The sequence below is a fragment of the Podarcis bocagei genome, assembly GCF_964188305.1.
Source record: "Podarcis bocagei genome assembly, chromosome: 13".
In the NCBI taxonomy this organism is placed as follows: domain Eukaryota; kingdom Metazoa; phylum Chordata; class Lepidosauria; order Squamata; family Lacertidae; genus Podarcis; species Podarcis bocagei.
The window spans coordinates 30961373-30985610 of NC_138138.1; the positions used below are offsets into that span (position 1 = coordinate 30961373).

Consider the following 24238-nt stretch of genomic DNA (forward strand, 5'->3'; position numbering starts at 1 on the left):
AGGAGCATCATCATCAGTGCCACTGGGAAGCCAAGCTAGTGTTCTAGAAGCTTATTTATAATCCCTGAACAAAAAGTCCAAAATGGGTGTGCCATTTTTGCCACGTACAAAGGTGGAAACTAATTGGGTTGGATATGTTTTGGCTCATTCTTAATTAAATTTCTGTGCTCAGAGAATGTATCTCTATCTATAGATGGACATTTCTATTAATAATGTTTATATCCCACCCTTCATGAATATAGATAGCAGGTGATATTTGGCTTGAACAGTCATGTGAGCCCTCACCTGAAGTCTGAGGACACACAGTCCAGAAATAGGTCTATCATGTTATTTTATATTTCTGTGAAAATTAGGCATAGTTAGATTATGATAACATTGGTTCTCCTGACTGGAGGACTGCCATTTTAAATATGTGAGAGACATAATAAGATGATATCTGTTCATTCTTTCATCCTCAGTGTTTATGCTCTGCCTCTCTCTCCTACCTGACCAATAGTCTCTCTTGAATAGAAACTTCATTTGCAATCAACAATGGGTCTTGGGGGCTTTTGTGTTCTGCTTGGCTTTCCCCACTGAGAATAAAAGAATAATGCAATTAACCTGGAATATGAGAGAGAATGTGTCTGTGAGACTGTGCAGATACAAATATAAATACAAATGAATATATTCAGTGTTTCGTAGCCTTCTTCTTAATAGTTTGGGACATATCAATGGGTAAGCCAGAAAGACATCACCTGGACTTACAAACATCATGAAAGAAAGAACCTTCTAGAAATGGATGTGAAAAAGCAGGTACACTCAGATTTTAGGTAAATAGCTTAAAGTAGATTTTTAAAAATTCTACTCCTTCCAGGGATTTTTTTGACTCATTTAGGATCTTATTGAAGATTCCTCAGTGGGAACAATCTTTAATGAGAAGAGCAGCAATGTTTGGCATGTTTTCCTGAAATCCAGCTGTCCCCATTATTACTGCTATTCCCTGAAATGCACCCCATGTTCTCCCATGAATATCATGCTTTCATAATTCTTATTTTGATTCTATTATGTTTTACACTGTTTATGAGAAGGGAACTCAATTATGCATTTAAAAAAAAAATACCAAACAACATTGTTCAAAAGATGGATACAGTATCTGACATGAACATTTAAGTTTTGGATTGCTGTTGACTAATTCCGTAAGAGTCCTTGACTCAGTATATTATTTGTTAGTTGTAGAAGACATGACTCCCTTTCTGCAGCCAATATAAAACCATTTATTTTGCAGTTTTGCACCCATGGTGAAACGTCCTTGCCATTACACCTGGGTAATTGAAACTACAGCACCAGCCACAGGAATTCTGTCTATTTTTCTTGAAACTGTGATACCTTTTATTTTCGACAGCAGCACAGACCTGAAAATCCCATCCATGGCAAAAGCTACTATCTACCTGCTCTTTTCAACACACTGCAGGTTAGATTTCTAATTTAAAGGAACCGAGGCTATGATTTTTTTTTTTTAAGGAGGGGATAATAATCAGCAGCCAAAACATTTAGACTAACATTGGCTCAAAACTTCTATCATGAATCTTCCTTACAATGCACACACCTCCTTTTTCTTTTACACCACGCATAGGCAAACTCCGGCCCCCCATATGTTTTGGAACTACAATTTCCAACATCCCTAGCTAACAAGACCAGTGGTCAGGGGTGATGGGAATTGTAGTTCCAAAACATCTGGAGGGCCGGAGTTTGCCTATGCCTGTTTTACACCTTACACCCATCCAACTTATCTATATTTCCTATGAAGTGCACACCTGTTTCCACATGTCTTAAGTTGCTTCTAGATGACTTAGAACCAAGAGTCATCTTGATTGCTTTGGACAAAGTTTGCAGAGAGGATAGACAGCATCAGGGAAGTTACACAATGTTGCAATTGTTATTCCACACATTTAAGAGCAGTTCCCCTTATTGTGGATTTGTGGGGAGCCAGATATGTTGCACAACAGCACAAGCCATTTCTTTCTTTTTTACTTTTGCACCCTGAATTTGCCAGTCAGTGATTGAATCCTACCCCCAAATAATGGCAGTTTGAAAGTGCCCATCTTCAGAGTCAAGAATTTTCTGCAGATTTTCTGCAGCCCATAAGAAGTGAACAAACATATTACATAGCAACTTGTCAAGAGATGCAGCAAAACCAATGCAAGTGCTGATTTAAAATGGCCCTGCTAAAAAAGATGTGTATATGGCACAATGGTGTATCTGTGTTGAGTGATGGTTGCTTAATTCTTGTGTGGGGATGGGGGTGGGTGGAAACCTATTTTTTCAATTACTCAGTATATTACTTCCTATCTATAGATGCAGCATTTGAAAAACTCAGAATGGCAAAACGGAACAGGTATCACCGAAATCATTCTCCTGGGATTTAGGAATGTTGAGAACTTGAATATACTCCTCTTTTTGTTATTTCTAGTCATCTATATTGTGACTCTGTCTGGTAATCTCCTCATAGTTGTACTTGTCATGGCTGAGCAGCACCTTCACACTCCCATGTATTTCTTTCTGTCAAATTTGTCCTTCGTGGAGATATGCTACACCTCGACTATCTTACCAAGAATGCTGAACAGTTTTCTTACAGGGGACAAAACCATTTCTTTTGTGGGCTGCATCCTACAGATGCATATATTTTCCACCTTGGGAGCTACTGAATGTTACCTCTTGGCAGTGATGTCATATGATCACTACCTAGCCATATGTAGACCATTGCATTATGTCACACTTATGGACAACAGAACATGCATCCTGCTGGTTTCAGTATCCTGGTTAATTGGGTCGCTGCTTATAACCATCTTAACATCTTTGTTGACCCAGCTCACTTTCTGCAGTCAATATCAAATTGACCATTTCTTTTGTGATTTTACACCTGTAGTAAGACTGTCTTGCAGTGATACCCGGGTTATTGAAACTGCAGCATTCATAACATCATCCATCGGAATTCTACCCACATTTCTCATAACTGTAACATCTTACATTTTTATCATCAGTACAATCCTAAAAATCCCATCTGTGACTGGGAGGCAAAAGGCCTTTTCTACTTGCTCTTCTCATCTCACTGTTGTTTCGGTTTTCTATGGATCTTTAACCTTTGTCTACATCTTACCAACAAGTGGTAAATTCAAAGATCTAAATAAGGTTTTCTCCTTCTTGTACACAATTCTAACTCCAATGGCTAATCCTTTCATATACAGACTAAGGAACAAAGATGTAAAGGATATTCTTAGAAAAGCATTGTGCCAATTTGGGTTTTGTTCCTGTATTCATTGATATTGGAGAATACCAGAAATAAGCACTGGTGCAACTGCTGTTTGGACATTGTGGATTCCAATCCCTTCCCTGCATCACCCTGATTCAATACTGTTGCTTGGATTAGTAAAGTTGCTGTTGACTTGAATTCTCAGAAGTTCGTTCAATTGGTTGATCTGTAACCAATCCAAGTCTGAGTTGTTTCTATTTCCTCTCAGTTTTTAGTATGCAGGTGTTCCCGCCCCCCCCCCCGCCCCACTTCGGAGCAGCGTTCCAAAGCGGGGCGGCTGGGGCATGTGTTCCCGCCCCCCGCCCCGCTTCGGAGCAGTGTTCTGAAGCCGGGCGGTGGGGGCAGGTGTTCCCTCCCCCCCGCCCGGCTTCGGAGCACCGGGAGAAGCGATCTCCCCGCAGCCCCTTGCTTCAAAAGAGGTCCGGGGGCAGCAGGAAGCGCTTCCCGCTGTCCCCGGACCTGGGGCTGTGGGGAGAAGATCGCTTCTCCCCGCCGCCCCTTGCTTCAAAAGAGAAGACCCGCTGTCCCCGGGGCAAGCTTCGTTTTGCGAAGCAAGCCCATAGGGAAATTCGTCTTGCGAGGCAACTCGAAACGAAAAAACCTTTCGTTTTGCGAGTTTTTCGTCTCGCGAGGCGTTCATCTTGCGGGGTACCACTGTATTGTCTTCATTGTAAAAATGGTTTAAGGTGTAAGTTTAATAAGCATAAAATGCATTTTTTTGTAGGCATTGTGTTTGAAAACATTTTACAATAAAAGTTTGCATTAGGCACAAGTAGCAAACTCTGATGCTGATGGAAGCAAGTTGCTTAGGATCTATCTGGAACTAGAAAAAGGAAAGTTTTTGGAACTGTATGAAGGACTTAAAAGAAGATGGGACCACATCGCTTGCTGTTAAAGAGCTATGTGTTACTTTGTATTTTGTTATGTCTCTTTGTAAATATTATAAGGCTGTGTCCAGTAAAGCTTTGAAACCCATTCTTGTGGTGGAGAGCTATTCCTATCTATCTATCTATCTATCTATCTATCTATCTATCCATCATCTCCCATCTTTTTCCCTGACAGGAAAAAGTAGTGCTAAAAGTATCAAAGCATATTTTTGTATGTATCTTTAAAATGGGTCATATGCAAACCACAATCATTTGATATGTCCTTGATATTACCTTCCAAAGTGACTTCAACATCATATATTCAAGTCTATTTTTTCCCTAGATTCTGTATGATTTATTTAGATGCAACTGAAAAGCAATGAGAAAGCGAAATCAATCAAAGCCCATAACTTTCATCCTTATACTTGAATAATGAAGATATTTGGGTTTTGTTTACCATATTGTTTCTACATATCTAACTTGTAACCATGGCTGGAAACATCTTTATTATTATTCTAGTAATTCTTGATCAGTATTTTCACACACCCATGCATTTCTTCTTAGGAATCATATCCTGGCTGGAGACTTGCTATAGCTCAACCATCATGCCAAGGATGGCAATCAGTTTTCTTTAAGAATCAAGCAGGAGTAATGTGAAACAAAGCTGTCCCTCCTACTCTGCCTCTGCACTGTTTTGTGCTGAGCCACTTCTTGATAACTGTTCCATTTGTCTGCCGTATGTGTCACTGAGTTTCTCTCACTTTCTGATCTCCCAACTCACTTACTTAGCTCTTCCTCATCCAGCCAGTCCCTGACACAAAGATTCAAATGGAACAAAGTTGTATGTCCATATTTATAATGTAGTATTTCATCTATCCTCCAATTTGGCGGCTTTCTTTTTGCCATGGCAAAGACCAAACTAACTAGTAATCAAGTAAAAAGCATGGAAATAAAATCAATAAGACTACAAAGAAAGACCAACACTACTAGACATAAACTAGTCCTAATGGAGAGAGAATGAAATTTCTAATTGGCATGCTGAATAGTGGTCCTGTATGAACATGGTGCAGCCCTGGAAGTCTCACTATGCTAGCCTAGAAGGATCATTCATGTCATATAAACCAGTATTCCAATTTATATTATGGAGAATGAAATGGGCAGATATCACTTAGTCAGAATACAGAATCTCGGCTTTGGATAACCCAGAAAGGTTTTTATAAATTATGAGTTCTAACAGATGTTTTGTTTTTTTTTTTGGTAGTATGCATATTTATGGATTTCTAAACTGTCCTTGAGCTTAAGATATCACAGGGTTCCCTTGAGTTAAACAAATCCATCAGGGATTTGCCAGGAAGGAAGTTATGGATATAGTATTAGGAGAACCACTAATTTCCCTTATGATTTAGGCAATGACTTTTCTGTGTCGATTTCCCATTGAGATTTTGCAAGCAGATTAATAGGTTTGGATGCTTACATAAACTATGGAATGGTTGCATCTTGCAAGAGCTGACAAATATCAAGAAGAAATGCGTCAAAATTTTCAGTGCAGCATCAGATTTTCAAGACTTCGGGGAAATCCTCCAGATGTATACTTGAAACTACTAGATGCAGAACAGTTGCTAACAAGACATACATTCAAGATCTGACATGTGTTGGTCGTGCAGAAATGATGCTTGTGCAATTTTTTCCGTGAGACACATTTTGGTGTGATGCAGAGAGGAAAACCCATAATTCTTCAAGAATCTGGTTTGTTCTGGCTTTAAGGTAAGGAGCACAGTCAACTATTTAAGCGCAATCCTATAATGTGTCTCATCAGTAGTAAATTCAACTAATTTCACTGGTGCTTACTCTCAGTTAAGCCAATATAGGATTTCAGCTTCTCTCCCTTCAAAATAGCTCTGAGAAATGAAAGCAAACAAATACCTGGAAGTATTTACCATGTGGCTCTAATATTTGGCCCCTGGGAGGCATAGCTAAAATACTTTAATATTATATATTATTTTAATATTATATCATATTTTAACATACAAGACACATAGAGTTTAAATATATGGTTGGGAAAGGGTGTACCAGAACTGTGCAGGATCAGATCCCCCCCCCCCACTTACCCGTTTTGAAGCAAGGGGATCTAATTCTGCTCCTTTGTGAGCAGATTGCCTGTATGGAAGGGAAACTGCTCATAAAAGAAAAGCAACCAGTACTGAACAGCTTCCAGATTTCCTGGTTGAGAGGTGTTAAATGAGAAGATCCAATTCTGTGCAGTCCTGCTTCAAGGGTCAGCAAGATGTAGAAGCCTGGCAGGAAAAGTTAGAGGTTGGGAAACAAAGGCATCCACCTGCACCCATACCTTGTCCCTTGAAGATGCAGCTGCCCAGTAGGTCCCTCCATTTTATGCTTCCTCCTCCTCCTTTCTCATGCTTGCCTCTCCTTCCTGCCTGAATGATCACACCCTGCTGTTCAGGTTTTAATTTAAGAAGCCCAGGGAACTCTTTCACCAATCTTTGGCTCCCAGATTTGCCCTGGTCAACCTGGAAACTACTTACCCCTGCTGCATTTAACAAAGAGTCAACATACAGCTTAAAAATGCAGTCAGGAATGAAAGCACCAGCACTGTGAAGGATCAGATTCTCCCACTTCCTAGCTATTAAGAAGGAGGAGCTAATCATGTATGGTGCTGTTCCTTCACAAGCAGCTTCCCTACTAGCAAGGCAAGCCTCTCACAAAAAACCTAGTGATCAGCACTGTGCGAGGTTAAAATTTCCTGGTTAAGAGCTCATAACAGAGAGAGTTTGATCCTGTGCTATGCCACTTTAGAGGGCAGGAAGGAGGAGAGGCCAAGCAGGAAGATACCTCACACAGATACATTCTCTGTCAAAAATATAGCTGCCAAATGGGGTTTTTTTTGCTCTTTCTCCTTTTTCTACCTCATGACAGTCTCTCTTTCCTGCCTGAAAGTCCACTCCCTGACAGCCCAGGACAAAGGGATCCACACTTTCCCCAACCCAACTCAGCTGAAGCTTGGATCTCTCCAAATAGGTCATATTTAGCTCAGAATTTAAATCTCAGTCCAATCCTTTACACAGCCCTAGTCATTACCATTGTAATTCAATTTGTGTTTCACTTAATGTGAACCTCTGTTATATACACTGCTATTTGTTCTAGAAAAAGAGGTGCCGGAACTCACCATGAATTTCTCCCTTGCTGTCTTACAATGGCAATGGGGCCCACCTGAGAGGGGCCAGAACTGAGTTTCAGTGACTTCTGGTTGACAAAACCCCCTGGTCATATATACATGTCAATGTTTTTCTCAATATTGTCTGTTCCCCCGCCCCCCAGATGTCAATGAAGAACAATGAGGAAGATGGAAATCAAACAGAGCCCATAACATTCATCCTCTTGGACTTTAATAATGAAGATCTGCAGGTTTTATTTTCTGTGTTGTTTCTACCTATCTACCTTGTGACCATGGCTGGAAACATCCTCATTATTCTATTAGTGGTGAATAATCAGCACCTCCACACACCCATGTATTTCTTCCTAGGAAATCTCTCCTGCCTGGAGACTTGCTATAGCTCAGCCATCATGCCGAGGATGCTGGTCAGTTTTCTGACTGGAGACAGAACTATTTCTGTTCATGGATGCTTTGCACAGCTGTATTTCTTTGGGTGTCTTGCAGGAACAGAATGTTACTTCCTAGCAGTGATGTCATATGATCGGTATTTAGCAATTTGCAAGCCACTGCATTATGTAATGCTCATGAATGGAAGAATTTGCATCATGCTTATTGTTGGTTCATGGGTCAGTGGATCATTGGGTATTAGTGTCCTAATATATTTGGTATCTCAGCTAAGATTCTGTGGGCCCAACAAAATCAATCATTTTTTCTGTGATTTCACCCCCATGGTAAGACTTTCCTGCAATGAGACAGATTTGGTTGAACAGACAGCCTTCATTGTCTCCTCTTTAGCTACACTACCTCCTCTTCTAATAACTGTGTCATCTTATGTGTGCATTATCAAAAGCATTTTAAGAATCCCATCCACCATTGGTAAACAAAAGGCATTCTCTACATGTTCCTCTCACCTGACTGTGGTTGCTTGCTTCTATGGTTCGCTGATGATAGTCTATGTCTTACCAAACATGAGTTCCTTAATGGACCTGAAGAAACTATTATCTTTGTTGTACACTATGCTCACCCCTCTGGTCAATCCCCTTGTGTACAGTCTGAGGAACAAAGAAGTAAAAGATGCAGCAAAGAAAACTTTCAAGCTGCTTCAGAGAGCTCACTAAATTTCTGGTAAAAATGTGGAGTAGACCACTGCTACTATTGGCTTTATGATGTCAATGTTTTACTGGGACAGATTCTGATTAATTAACATATTTTGCCCCTTACTTCTTTATCAAAGCAGGAGTTTGACCTTGTATGAATTATATAGCTTAGCTTCATATTGGTATTGAGTCCAGCATCAAGAGAAAGGATTATAGAATTAATCCTTTGGTTTATTCTTGTGGTTTATCCTTGTGGTTGTGTTTACAACAAGAGAAACCTCGCATTGCATCATAAAACTATCTAAAAAGAAAAGAGGAATCTGAATCATATGTTGTCAGCCCATTGTTCCTCTGTGTTGCCAATACTGACTGATGGCAGCTCTCCAGAATTTCAGGCAGGACTCTCTGCAAGACTTACGAGCAGATGCCTGGAACTAAACTTGGGATTTCCTGCGCACAACCACTGAACTATGGTCCTCCCCAAAATGCAAATTATACACCTAACTGCAACATTTTAAAAAGTAGCTGTCTTTCAAAATCAGCACATCTCCAAATTTTGCCATGCAGGCCTTTCAGCAAGTAATATGTACAAAAGACATACACTAGTAAAATTAAGATGGAAAGGTTTGTTATATTAGGGGAAAGTGCTTTGCAAAAATATGTTACGTCAGAGAAGACTGTATGCAAAAATGTGTTTATTTAGAAAGAGTCAGACTACAATTCTTAAGCATTTTCATGATTACATATTATTTGTTCTGCTTTTAAAATACAAACTGCCTTGGCCACTGGAGTTAAGAATGGAAAAATGAGAAACTGAGAGAAACCAAAACTGAATGTTTTGCTCATTCCTCTTCACAGTGCTGGGGCAGGAGGAGCTCATGAACATGAAAATCACTATCTCTCTGGTCATCTCATCATTTTCTGAGTGAAAAGGGAGTGCAGTAGTATGAACCCTATTATCTGCATGGATTATCTGAAGAGAAGGGCTTTGTGTGTAAGAGTCTGTGTATATGTGGCAAATATTTTCACTCCTGAACACATTTTTGCATCCATTTTTACTGGTTTCAGAGACAATGGAACAGGCACTATAATTGATCCTCCTTAGCCCAATTCAACATGGAAATAAAAAATCATTTTTCTATTTTTTATCATCCTTCTTAGACAGACCAGACTTGCATATGTAACTGACCGCTACTCCCCATTTCCTGTCCTGAACCAATACACTTATGCTTCCTGTTATAAAAAAACCCTTCATATTGTATGTTTTAATCAATCTTAAACAAAGCTTAAACAAATTTGATGGGGGAAAAATGAGCTCAAAGAAATTTAGCTTAAAGAAGTTGTGTTCACAGGAGTGGTGGAGTGTAAGGTACCACTGCCTGGGGCAGGTGCACAGGGTGCCCCTCCACCCACCCAAGGGGACAAGGTGAAGAGGGAGCCTGCTATTCACAAAACAATTTTTTTATGTTTTTATGTTATCCTCATTACTAGAGAACTGGGAGTTTCTTTGATCTCAACAAATCCATCAGTGATTTGCCAGGAAAAAGCTTTGACATTAGAAACACTAATAATTTCCCTCATGAGTCAGGTGTCTCCTCTGTGTTCATTTTCCTTTGAGATTTTACAAGCAGATGGATAGATGTGAATATTAACTTAAGCTATAGATTGATGATATTCAGCAGTAGCTAACCCATATCCACATATCCATAATCCACATTTTCAAAGCAGCACTAGATGGCCACAAAATCTTCCAGATATATATTGAAACATACTGGATGTAGGACTGTTACTAGCAGGACATACATTAAGTTGATGCCTGTGGAAATAATGATACTTGTGCAATTATTTCCATGATCTACAATTTTGGGTAAATCAGAGGAAAACTCAGAATTCATCTGGAATCTGGTGAATTCTGGCTTTAAGGTAAGGAGCACATGAAACTCTTCCAGGCAAAATCCTCTATAAGTTTCTTCAATAGTATGTTTTGCTAACTGCAGTGAGACTTACCCAAAGTTAAGTGAGCATAGGATTTCTGTGTTTTGTTTTGTTTTTTTAAAAAAACAAAAACCTGTAGTTCTCAGAAACTAAGGAATATACTTCCTATCCACTTAGTGGCTCAGATGGTTCTGGATTTGTCTTTGGATTAGAAGCTCTACTGACTGTTACACAAATTGACATTGAATTCAAAGTGATTTGCTTAAGAGTAGATATGTATTGGATTGGATTATGCTGTAAGTGTGTCAGAGATTTGACTATAAAAATAGCAGCGGATAGCTTGTGTCAATGATATCATATTTGGATCGCTGTTGTCAGTGCTGTGATGTGTAACCCAATACAGAGAGTTTTGTTTGCTTAAATGCGGGTTGAGTACAAGCTACCATCCTTTGGCATGTCATTGATATAATCCTATGAATTAAAGTGAATCCAGAATCAAATGCTCAAGTCGAATTCTTTCCTAATAATGTCTTATTTATTTAGATGCAACTGAAAAACAGTGATAGAGATGGAAATCAAACAGAGACCATAATGTTTATCCTCTTGGACTTTAATAATGAAGATCTGTGGGTTTTATTTTCCATACTGTTACTGCCTATTTACCTTGTGACCATGGCTGGGAACATCCTCATTGTTATTCTAGTAGTCCTTGATCAGCATCTTCACACACCCATGTATTTCTTCCTGGGAAACCTGTCCTGCCTGGAGACCTGCTACAGCTCAACCATCATGCCAAGGATGCTGGTCAGTTTTCTGTCTGGGGACAGATCCATTTCTGTTCATGGATGCTTTGCACAGCTATATTTCTTTGGGTTTCTTGCAGCTACAGAATGTTACTTTCTAGCAGTGATGTCTTATGATCGTTACTTAGCAATTTGCAGGCCACTGCATTATGTGATGCTCATGGATGGCAGAATTTGCATGATGCTCATTGCTGGGTCTTGGATCACTGGCTCATTGGGTATCAGCTTCATAATATTTTTGGTATCTCAGCTGAGATTCTGTGGGCCCAACAAAATCAATCATTTCTTCTGTGATTTAACCCCTGTGATAAGACTCTCCTGCGATAAGACTGATTTAGTTGAAATGACAGCCTTCATCATCTCCTCTATAGGCACTCTGCCACCTCTTCTAATAACCATATTGTCTTATGTTGGCATCATCAAAAACATTATAAGAATCCCATCAACCACTGGTAAACAAAAGGCATTCTCTACATGCTCCTCTCACTTGACTGTGGTTGCTTGCTTCTATGGTTCGCTGATGATTGTCTATGTCTTACCAAATATGAGTTCAATGAGTTATTTGAAAAAACTTTTTTCTCTGTTCTACACTCTGCTCACCCCACTGATCAACCCCATTATATACAGTTTGAGGAACAAGGAGGTAAAGGATGCAGCAAAGAAAACTTTCAAGCTGCTTCACAGAACTGATTAGAATTCAGGTCAAAAAGTGTGGAGAACATTGATTGCATTGGCTTCACAATATGAATGCTTACAAAAACAGGTCATTAATGTAATTAATTAATGTAGTTTTCCTCTGCCATGTCTATCAAGGAAGGAATTTGAAAACATAATAATTTTGTTTGACATGAATTTTACAGTTTGGTTTCATATTGGTTATTGAATGTAGCATTGCTGTGTTTTGCAATGAAAGAAAGAAACAATCTCACAGCACGTCACAAAATTTCCCAGAAATAAGAAAGGAAGGTTACCAATATAGACTCCAGAGTTTCAGGCACTGTGATGGTTCCCAAGTATGTAACATATAACTCCAGAATTCTAAATGCCTATCATATGTGATGCTATTCAAGCTGGCTTTGGGCAGCTAAGAAACAGGAAGTTTAGGGGCATAGAAAGATTGCTCTTGACTTTTTGACTGCAGGAAGGATCAATGTATAATTCCAAGCAAGCAACAAATGCACATCATTTGTTGACAATATGTGTGGTCAGAAAGGGTAAGGTCTGTCAACTGTTAAGTGTAAAACAAAAGAAGAGAATTAGTATGAATAAGAACTTTTAAGTGATTCTGAAATAATACAATAATCTTTCATAACAAAATACACAGACACCTACACATATCAGAGAAGTAACTGAGAAGTCAAATAATGTGAGAGCATGCAAATGGTTGAAAATAGAAAAATAGGTGTTTCTGAAAATGGAAGGGAAATTGCTAAAGACTTAAAAAGAGAGCTGATGGATAATACCAAACTCCTTGTTGACAATGGGTTCAAGAGTCTGTTCCCTCCATTCTGTTAGGGTAAGGAACACACACACACACACACACACACACACACACGCTTTGAACTATTCACAGGCACTTTATGGAAATTCTTAATGGACTTCTAAGATTTGGGGCTTTTAGAGTTAGGAAAGAGGTGCATGAAACCCAAATTTGAAGGGTGGATGCAAGACCTGAAGAAATTAATTTCTGGCCCTCAAAAGTCCCACAATTTTAGTGAGAGAATAATTCATTTTGATTCTCATTTCAATGTGAACTTACCAAATTCACCCTTTCTGAAATAATACATGAACCACAACATTGCCATCTTTAAAAATCCTCCCTTCTATGAATTTTGCAATGCACTTCTGACGTCGCATAATGTATAAAAGAAGGCGTATATTAGTGAAAATATGCATTATGTTAGGGGTAATTTATTTGCAAATATGTGTATGTTGGAGATAATTGCATAGAAAAATGTTTGTATTTTGAGTAATTCTCAATAATTTTAAGAAGAGCCTGCTGCATCAGGCCTTTGGCATCTAGTCCAGCATCCTGTTCTCACGATGGCCAACCAGATGGCTGTAGGAATCCACCAAGCAAGATTCAAGCACAACAGCATTCACCTCACCTATGGTTTCCAGCAAGTGGTATTCAGAAGCATTGCTGCCTCCAACTGTGAAAGGCAGAGCATGAATTTGTCTAATTCTCTTCTAAAGCCATCCATGTTGGTGAGTATCATCACATCCTGTGGAAGCAGGCAACTACGCACCGCATAAAGAAGTGATTTCTTTTATTTCTCCTCAATCTTTAAACAATCAGTTTCATAGCATGTCACAAGTTCTATTGTCAATAAGACTTCTTAAAATTAAATTGTAAACTGATGTGGAATTTTGGAAAACTGAAGCTATGACTGGGAAATTAAGAAACTGAGACTGAATGATGTTTATTCCCAGTTATGGTGCTGCAGTAGATAAAACCCACTACTGTTATGGTGGTGGAAATAATTTCCTATCTGATAATCAACTCCCTCTTTCCATGAGCACAAACAGGGCAATAACTTCCTTCCTCGGATTATCTGCATGGATTATCTGAAGGTACGGGCTGTGTGTATGCTATATGTATGTTTGAACAATAGTGTAGGGGTTTTTTGGGGGGATATGAATAGTGGCAAGTAACATAAATAAAAAGGCAAAGCAAATATCTTAAACATGCAGAATGATCAGTAGCTTCTGCCTGGTTTGAGCAACCTGGCTTGCATAAAAAATAACAGATCTCACATAGATGGAATCCTGATCTAAATTGGATGATGTGAGTTTTGAACAGATTTCTTCATGGAATTCATTGCAGATCGCCCACGAGAATATGCCAGAAATCAAAGGGGAATCACTGATTTCCCTTGTGCTTACTATTTTTTTTCCTCCATGTTCATATCCCAGTGAGATTTTTCAGACTTATAAATAGAACTGAGAGGTTAATTTATGCTAAAGATTATATTCAGTAATGGATGGCACCTCTGAAGAAGACAGCTATCTACATATTTATTATAACAGAAGATTCCAAAATCTTCAAGAAAATCTTTGAGATAGATGGATTTCAGGACTCTCTGTAAGACTTTCCAGCAGATGTCAAGAACTGAACAAGGAATTTTCTGCATACAATATGCAATATATACACCTTCGGTTCAGCAGATGGATAGATGTTAATGTTAACATAAGCTATAGATTGATGGCATTCAGCAACAGCTGAGCCATATCCACAAGAGATGTATCCACATTTTCAGAGCAGCACTACAGGTGATGATCAAAAAATCTTCCTGATATACCTTTGGGTATAGGGCGGTATAGAAATTAAATAAGTAATAATAATAATAATACCTGTGGGTTTTTTTGAAAAGTAGCTGTCTGTCAAAATTAGCACATCTCCAAATTTTGCAATGCAGACCTTTCACCAAGTAACAGGTACAAAAAGGCATTCATTAGGAAAAATAAGATGGACATATTTATTATATGAGAGGAAAGTGCTTTGCAAAAATCTGTCATGTTAGAGAAGAATGCATGAAAATGGAATGGAAAAATGAGAAACAGAGAGAAACCAAAACTGAATGTTTTGCTCATTTCTCTTCACAGTGCTGGGGCAGGTGGAGCTGATGAACATGAAAATCACTATCTCTCTGGTCATCTCATTTTCTGAGTGAAAAGGGAGTACAGTGGTATGAACCCCCCTTCTATTACCTGCATGGATTATCTGAAGAGAAGGGCTTTCTGTGTAAGAGGTTGTGTATGTGTGGCAAATATTTTCACTCCTGAACACATTTTTGCACCCGTTTTTGCTGGTTTCAGAGACAATGGAAACCAATGAAAACCCTATAGTTGGTCCTACTTAGCCCAATTCAACATGGGAATAAAGAGCATCTGTTTTTTAATATCCTTCATAGACAAGCCAGGATTGCATATGAGACTGATTGCTACTCTCCATTTCCTGTTTAGAACTAGTACCCTTATGCTTCCTGTTATATATAAATAAACCCTTCACATTGTATGTTTTAATCAATCTTAAACAAAGCATAAACAATTTAGCTTAAACAAATTGTGTTCACACCAGTGCCGGAGAATAAGGTCCAACTGCCTGGGGCAGGCACATGGGGTAATCCCCCCCAAGGGGACAAGGCGCAGAGGGAACCTGCTGCAGCTTGCTTTGCAAAGTGATTATGCTGCTCCTCATTACTAGATAACTGGGTGTTTCTTGGATCTCAACAAATCCATCAGTGATTTTCCAGGAAAAAGCTTTGACAGTAGACATAGGAGTGCCACTAATTTCCCTCATGAATCGGGTGTCTCCTCTGTGTTCATTCTCCTTTGAGATTTTACAAACAGATGGATAGACGTGAATGTTAATATAAGTTATATATTGATGGCATTCAGCAATAGTTGACCCATAGCCACAAGATATGTATCCACATTTTCAGAGCAGCACTAGATGGTCACAAAATCTTAGTGATATATATTGAAACATACTGGATGATACTAGCAAGACATATATTAAGTTGATGCCCTTTGGAAATAAATACGGATACTCGTGAAATATTTCCATGACCTACGATTCTGGGTGATACAGAGGAAAACTCAGAATTCATCAAGAAATCTGGTGAATTCTGGCTTCAAGGTAAGGGGCACATGAAACTCTTCCAGGCAAATCCTCTATAGGTTTTTTCAATAGTAAGTTCTGCTAACAGCATTGAGACTTAGCCCAAGTTAAGTGAACATAGGATTTCAGCTTTTTTATGATTATTATTTAACTCTCAGAAACATAAACCTCCCCGAAAGCTTTATGCAGCCCCTATCATCCACCCAGTGGCTTAGATTGTGCTAGATTTGTTTTTGGATTAGAAGCTCTACCGACTGCTGCACAAATTGACATTGAATTCAAAGTCATTTGCTTAAGAGTAGATATGTATTGTACAGTATTGGATTACACTGTAAATGTGCCAGAGATTTAATTCTAAAAATAGCAGTGAATAGCATGCATCAATCATATCATAGCTGAATCATTGTCAATGTTGTGATATATCCCGAAACAGAAATACAGTCATACCTCGTGTTGCGAATGCTGCGGGTTGTGTGTTTTTGGGTTACGGGCAAGCCAAACCCGGATGCACCGGAATGGGTTACTTCCAGATTTCGGCAATCACACATGTCCAGATACTCTAAATGTCACTTTGCGCATGTGCAAAAGTGCCGAATCGCGTCACACGTGTGCGCAGACACAGCAATGCGGGTTGCGAGTGCTGTGGGTTGCGAACGTGCCTCCCGCATGGATCACATTCGCAACACAAGGTTCCACTGTAGAGAATTTTGTTTGCTTAAATGCAGGTTGTGTACAAACCCCCAGCCTTTTGCATGTCATTGATATAATCCTATGAATTAAAGTGAATTCAGCATCAAATACTCAACTCTAATTCTTTCTTGATATTGTCTTATTTATATAGATGCAACTGAAAAACAATGATATAGATGGAAATCAAACAGAGCCCATAATGTTTATCCTCTTGAACTTTAAGAATGAAGATTTGTGGGTTTTATTTTCCATACTGTTTCTGCCTATTTACCTTGCAACCATAGCTGGGAACATCCTCATTGTTATTCTAGTGATTCTTGATCAGCGTCTTCACACACCCATGTATTTCTTCCTGGGAAACCTGTCCTGCCTGGAAACCTGTTACAGCTCAACCATCATGCCAAGGATGCTGGTCAGTTTTCTGACTGGAGACAGAACTATTTCTATTAAAGGGTGCTTTACACAGCTGTATTTCTTTGGGTCTCTTGCAGCTGCAGAATGTTACTTACTAGCAGTGATGTCATATGATCGCTATTTAGCAATATGCAGACCACTGCATTACGTGACGCTCATGGATGGCAGAATTTGCATCATGCTCATTGCTGGGTCTTGGATCAGTGGCTTTTTGGGTATGAACATTGTACTATATTTCGTATCTCAGCTGAGATTCTGTGGGCCCAACAAAATCAATCATTTCTTCTGTGATTTAACCCCCATGGTAAGACTTTCCTGCAATGACACTGATTTGGTTGAAAAGACTGCCTTCATTGTATCCTTTGTAGCCATACTACCCCCTCTTGTAATAACTGTGTCATCTTATGTTTGCATTATCAAAAAAATTATAAGAATCCCATCTACCACTGGTAAACAAAAGGCATTCTCTACATGCTCCTCTCACCTGACTGTGGTTGCTTGCTTCTATGGTTCACTGACGATAGTCTATGTCTTACCAAATATGAGTTCACTGAGTTATTTGAAAAAACTTTTTTCTCTGTTCTACACTCTGCTCACCCCACTGGTAAACCCCATTATATACAGTTTGAGGAACAAGGAGGTAAAGGATGCAGCAAAGAAAACTTTCAAGCTGCTTCACAGAACTGATTAGAATTCAGGTCGAAAAGTGTGGAGAACATTGATTGCATTGGTTTCACAATATGAATGCTTACAAAAACAGGTCATTAATGTAATTAATTAATGTATTTTGCCTCTGCCTTGTTTATCAAGGAAGGAATTTGAAAAAATAATAATTTTGTTTGACATGAATTTTACAGTTTGGTTTCATATTGGTTATTGAATGCAGCATTGCTGTGTTTTGCAATGAAAAATAGAAACAATCTCACAGCACGTCACAAAATTTCCCAGAAATAACAAAGGAAGGTGACCAATATAGAGTCCAGAGTTTCAGGCACTATGGTGGTTCCCAAATATGTAACATATAACTCTAGAATTCTAAATGCCTATCATATGTGATGCTATTCAAGCTGGCTTTGGGCAGCTAAGAAACAGTAAGTTTAGGGGCATAGACAGATTGCTGTTGACTTTTTGACTGCAGGAAGGATCAATGTGTAATTCCAAGCAAGCAACAAATGCACATCATTTGTTGACAATATGTGTGGTCAGAAAGGGTAAGGTCTGTCAACTGTTATGTGTAAAACAAAAGAAGAGAATTAGTATGAATAAGAACTTTTAAGTAATTCTGAAATAATACAATAATCTTTCATAACAAAATACACAGGCACCTACACATATCAGAGAAGTAACTGAGAAGTCAAATAATGTGAGAGCATGTAAATGGTTGAAAATAGAAAAATAGGTGGTTCCTAAAATGGAAGGGAAATTGCTAAAGACTTAAAAAGAGTGCTGATGGATAATACCAAACTCATTGTTGACAATGGGTTCAAGAGTTCCCTCCATTCTGTTAGGCTAAGGAACACACACACACACACACACACACACACACACACAGGCTTTGAACTATTCACAGGCACTTTATGGAAATTCTTAATGGACTTCTAAGATTTGGGGCTTTTAGAGTTAGGGAAGAGGTGGATGAAACCCAAATTTGAAGGGTTGATGCAAGACCTGAAGAAATTAATTTCTGGCCCTCAAAAGTCCCACAATTTTAGTGAGAGAATAATTCATTTTGATTCTCATTTCAGTGTGAACTTACCAAATTCACCCTTTCTGAAATAATACATGAACCACAACATTGCCATCTTTAAAAATCCTCCCTTCTATGAATTTTGCAATGCACTTCTGACGTCACATAATGTATACAAGAAGGCGTATATTAGTGAAAATCTGCATTATGTTAGGAGTAATTTATTTGCAAATATGTGTAGGTTGGAGATAATTGCATAGAAAAATGTTTGTATTTTGAGTAATTCTCAATAATTTTAAGAAGAGCCTGCTGCGTCAGGCCTTTGGCATCTAGTCCAGCATCCTGTTCTCACGATGGCCAACCAGATGGCTGTAGGAATCCACCAAGCAAGATTCAAGCACAACAGCATTCACCTCACCTATGGTTTCCAGCAAGTGGTATTCAGAAGCATTTCTGCCTCCAACTGTGAAAGGCAGAGCATGGATTTGTCTAATTCTCTTCTAAAGCCATCCATGTTGGTGAGTATCATCACATCCTGTGGAAGCAGGCAACTACGCACTGCATAAAGAAGTGATTTCTTTTATTTCTCCTCAATCTTTAAACAATCAGTTTCATAGCATGTCCACAAGTTCTATTGTCAATAAGACTTCTTAAAATTAAATTGTTAACTGATGTGGAATTTTGGAGAACTGAAGCTATGACTGGGAAATTGAGAAACTGTGACTGAATGATGTTTATTCCCAGTTATGGTGCTGCAGTAGATAAATCCCACTACTGTGATGGTGGTGGAAATAATTTCCTATCTGATAATCAACTCCCTCTTTCCATGAGCACAAACAGGGCAATAACTTCCTTCCTCGGATTATCTGCATGGATTATCTGAAGGTACGGGCTGTGTGTATGCTATGTGTATGTTTGAACAATAGTGTAGGGTTTTTTGGAGGGGATATGAATAGTGGCAAGTAAAATAAATAAAAAGGCAAAGCAAATATCTTAAACATGCAGAATGATCAGTAGCTTCTGCCTGGTTTGAGCAACCTGGATTGCATAAAAAATAACAGATCTCACATAGATGGAATCCTGATCTAAATTGGATGATGTGAGTTTTGAACAGATTTCTTCATGGAATTCATTGCAATCGCCCAAGAGAATATGCCAGAAATCAAAGGGGAATCATTGATTTCCCTTGTGCTTTCTATTTTTTCTTCTCCATGTTCATATCCCAGTGAGATTTTTCAGACTTATAAATAGAACTGAGAGGTTAATTTATGCTAAAGATTATATTCAGTAATGGATGGCACCTCTGAAGAAGACAGCTATCTACATATTTATTATAACAGAAGATTCCAAAATCTTCAAGAAAATCTTTGAGATAGATGGATTTTTTGCAGGATTGTCCCTAGTTGGAGGATTGTCCCCTTTCATAATTTTGAGAGTTGTTATGTGCTAAAGAAGCTGTTTGGGCAATAAAGTCCATTATCCAGATTTTTTTTTTTTTGTAATAGGAAAAACAAGAAGCAACCAAGTTTTGAGGGCATTCTGGCTTTAAGGTAATGACACCTGAAAACTCTTTATCACCTGATTCAGAACCAGACACATATATTTTCTCATATGTGAAGGTAAAGGACCCCTGACAGTCGCAAATGACTCTGGGGTTGCAGCGCTCATCTCGCTTTACTGGCCGAGGGAGCAGACGTTTGTCCGCAGACAGTTTTTCCGGATCATGTGGCCAGCATGACTAAGACACTTCTGGCAAACCAGAGCAGCATATAGAACGGAACGGAACGGTACCTATTTATCTACTTGTATTTTGACATGCTTTCAAACTGCTAGGTTGGCAGGAGCTGAGACCGAGCTCCAGCAGAGTGCTCTGATGGATTGTCTTCACTGAGACATAAAGGAAATAAGCCAAGATGCCACTGAAATTTGGAACTCACTTTCTGCTTTATTTTTGCCCCATATTGGGTGTACGATTCTTGCATTGCAGGGAGTTGGACTAGATGGCCCCCATGGTCACACCTAGAGTCAATTCTATGATTCTATGATTTCTTATGAGTCTGCAACTTATAATTTCCATGCAGAAAGTTAGCTAGTGTGGCCAAGGGTCCTAATTTACATAGGTCCATCATTTATCTATTTGAAGGACACTCTGGTTCAAGGCTTAAGAATAAATGACTGTAAGAAGGGAGGACAGGAACTTTGAAGTAGCCCATGAGCACTTAGCTTCCAGAAAGTGGACCGTACAGAGATACTGGCCACCTATTGATTCTTTCTCCATTCCTTTCAAAATTACATAGAAATTAGATTATGCAGTTTTAATGGAAATTTAGCCCCCCTTCTGTTCTATTCTTTAGTGCTGCTTCACTGGCTACCTTAATAGACACCAGTAAAAGAATGCAAAAGCAGCAATGCTTCCCTAATTTGAATGCGCCTATGCAAAATGCCCTCTGTGCAGCCCATTCTTAAAGTGGACTTTCTTTCCCCCGCTGACCTGCATCATTTCTCATCATTGACTATGCTGGTGGAAGGAGGGGGGAGCTGATAAGAATTAGAGTCCAACAACATCTGAAGAACAGACAAGGCTGCTTCGGATTTAGAACACTAGAAATATCACAGCAGGTTCTTTTCCCCAGGCCAACATGTACACATTGCACTATTTGGATTATTGTTTTCACTACTGTAATATACCTAAAATGTGATTGGCTGAATTACATATCCTAAGCATGATTCCAAAGTGTAATACAGTGGTACCTCAGGTTACATACGCTTCAGGTTACAGACTCCGCTAACCCAGAAATAGTACCTCGGGTTAAGAACTTTGCTTCAGGATGAGAACAGAAATTGTGCTCCGGAGGCACGGCAGCAGCGGGAGGCCCCATTAGCTAAAGTGGTGTTTCAGGTTAAGTACAGTTTCAGGTTAAGAACAGACCTCTAGAATGAATTAAGTTCTTAACCCGAGGTACCACTGTATAATTCAATAGAGCTTATACCCTAATAAGTGTGTACAGCAATGCAACCATAATTAAAGATACACTCAAACATACTTTCATATCTTTGAGCATATGCTGAATTAAAACAACAAATGAATCAAATAGTTCAGCCTAAATATTTCTTAATTTTTATTGCAATTATTTAGATGAACTTAGATGTCAACTCAGAAGAGGAAAATCAAACAGCTCCTGTGGCATTCATCCTCTTGGACTTTAATAGTGAGGACTTACAGACATTGTTTTCCATACTTTTTCTTCCTATCTACCTTGTGACCATGGCTGGAAACATTCTCATTATTATTCTAGTAGTCCTCAATCAGCATCTTCACACACCCATGTATTTCTTCCTGGGAAACCTGTCATGCCTGGAGACTTGCTACAGCTCAACCATCATGCCAAGGATGCTGGTCAGTTTTCTGACTGGGGACAGAACCATTTCTATTAATGGATGCTTTGCCCAGCTGTATTTCTTTGGTTATCTTGCAACTACAGAATGCTATTTTCTAGCAGTGATGTCTTACGATCGCTATTTAGCAATTTGCAAACCATTGCATTATGCATTGCTGATGAATAGCAGAATCTGCATCATGCTAATCACTGCATCATGGATCAGTGGATCACTGATTATCAGTCTTATAATATTTTTGGTATCTCAACTAAGATTCTGTGGACCAAATGAAATCAATCATTTCTTCTGTGATTTGATCCCAATGATAAGACTCTCCTGTGATGATACGTATTTTGTTGAAATTGCATCCTTTATTGTCTCCTGTATAGGCATCCTGCCTTCCTTTCTAATAACACTTACATCTTATGCTTTCATCATCAACAGCATTTTAAGAATTGCATCCACCACTGGTAAACAAAAGGCATTCTCTACATGCTCCTCTCACCTGACTGTGGTTGCTTGCTTCTATGGTTCGCTGATGATAGTCTATGTCTTACCAAATATCAGTTCACTGAGCGACTTGAAGAAACTCTTTTCTCTGTTCTACACTTTGCTCACCCCACTGGTCAACCCCCTTGTATACAGTTTGAGGAACAAAGAAGTGAAGGAAGCCATAAAGAAAACACTCTTTAAAATGTTCAATAGAATTTATTAAAATACAGAAGAAAAACCAGGATAACTCTTTTACCTCTAAAGTGTGGGAAACAAGGTGGAAACCTCCCCCCCCCCATGATGTTGATGCTTTAAGCTATTGAATAAAGAAAAAAATCATAATGCATTTTGTCAATGTTTGTTTCAGAGGCAAGGTCCAGAAATCAGTCTGTTTTGCAATCATATATGTAGACTTCCTGTTTGTGTTTAAAGGTAAAGGTACCCCTGCCCGTACAGGCCAGTCGTGTCCAACTCTAGGGTTGTGCGCTCATCTCACTTAAGAGGCCGGGAGCCAGCGCTGTCCGGAGACACTTCGGGTCACGTGGCCAGCGTGACGAAGCTGCTCTGGTGAGCCAGCACCAGTGCAGTGCACGGAAACGCTATTTACCTTCCCGCTATAAAGTGGTCCCTATTTATCTACTTGCACTTAGGGGTGCTTTCGAACTGCTAGGTGGGCAGGAGCTGGGACCGAACGACGGGAGCTCACCCCGCTGCGGGGATTCAAACTGCCGACCATACGATCGGCAAGTCCTAGGCACTGAGGTTTTACCCACAGCGCCACCCGCGTCCCGCGTGTTTGTGTTTAAGTTGACAGAAATTCAAATTCTAACACAACTATCAGAAAACCTGTCAGCTACATTATATATTTTTTTGTTTAGAAGCTTTCTATTCAAATCAGCATTCCACTGCCCACATTCATGGGATTGGTGAGCCTTTCAATTTTAGTTTATTTACTTTTCTCATCACCCCCCCCCCCCACTCTTATATTCAGGTCTCCACCTCTCCACATTCATTTTTTTTAAAAAAAAATGACAAAATTTTATCTGCATTTTATTAATTTCTCCTAGTACTCCCATTTTGTATGTGATCTGTCCTCTCCCCAGGAATGTTGCTACATCATACACATCTTAAGAAGCCATTCCATCATCTCCTTGTAATAATTCTCATAAGGAAATGAAATGGGATTGCTTGCAGAACAGTAATTGGATAGGAAAGGCAACTTCAGAATTGTTTCTATGCCCACCCTTGACAAAAACTGGAGCTAGTTTGTCTTGTTACCAGCACATGGTTATCACTATTCTGATTAGAACATCTAGATCAGACTTTCATAACTTAGGACTCCAGATGCTGATGGACATCATCCTTTGCTAGCAGGACCAGACATCAGGGATGACTGGAGTTGTAGTCCAACAACATCTGGGGACCCAAGACTGAGAAAAGCTGATATTGACAGAGTGGTACTCTCCCTGCTGCCAGACATTTGAAACATACAAAAGGACAAAACAAATGAACATATATCAGCTAAAATCCTGAATCCTAGTCCAGATGGTGCAATGATTTCTCCAGGGCTCTTGGTCTGAGGAAATCTACAAAGGATTTCTCAGAATGAAGAAAACTCATTAATCATTGTGGAGTCCTTGGTTTCCCATATGACTTTGATAGGTTTTTTGTTTTTGTTTTTTTACTCTTGCATACTCCTTTCCCAGTGAGACTTTTCAGATGCAGTGATAGATTTAGATGGTTATATAAGGCATAAATTGGTTATATGCAGCAATGGCTGCACAGTTCAAG

The 24238-nt window shown here is 39.1% G+C and overlaps 3 protein-coding genes and 1 pseudogene across 4 annotated transcripts; all 4 read left to right on the plus strand.

Annotated features, from left to right (window-relative positions):
- Positions 1-774: 774 nt before the first annotated feature.
- Positions 775-17581, plus strand: LOC308571695 (olfactory receptor 6B1-like; the record flags this gene model as incomplete). Its single annotated transcript, XM_081167338.1, has 3 exons — positions 775-792; positions 2335-2473; positions 16761-17581. The coding sequence occupies 3 exons, from the start codon at positions 775-777 to the stop codon at positions 17579-17581; spliced, it is 978 nt and encodes a 325-aa protein (XP_081023464.1).
- Positions 2431-22670, plus strand: LOC308570513 (olfactory receptor 11A1-like; the record flags this gene model as incomplete). Its single annotated transcript, XM_081165416.1, has 2 exons — positions 2431-2460; positions 21837-22670. The coding sequence occupies exon 2, from the start codon at positions 21843-21845 to the stop codon at positions 22668-22670; it is 828 nt and encodes a 275-aa protein (XP_081021542.1). The 5' UTR covers positions 2431-2460; positions 21837-21842.
- On the plus strand, positions 7448-8445 carry LOC308570501 (olfactory receptor 6F1-like; annotated as a pseudogene). The gene has a single exon. The product of its transcript is annotated as an olfactory receptor 6F1-like (transcript).
- On the plus strand, positions 11032-11856 carry LOC308570661 (olfactory receptor 2AP1-like; the record flags this gene model as incomplete). The annotated part of the gene is made up of 1 exon (XM_081165573.1): positions 11032-11856. One exon carries the CDS (start codon positions 11032-11034, stop codon positions 11854-11856), a length of 825 nt encoding a protein of 274 aa, XP_081021699.1.
- Positions 22671-24238: the final 1568 nt, after the last annotated feature.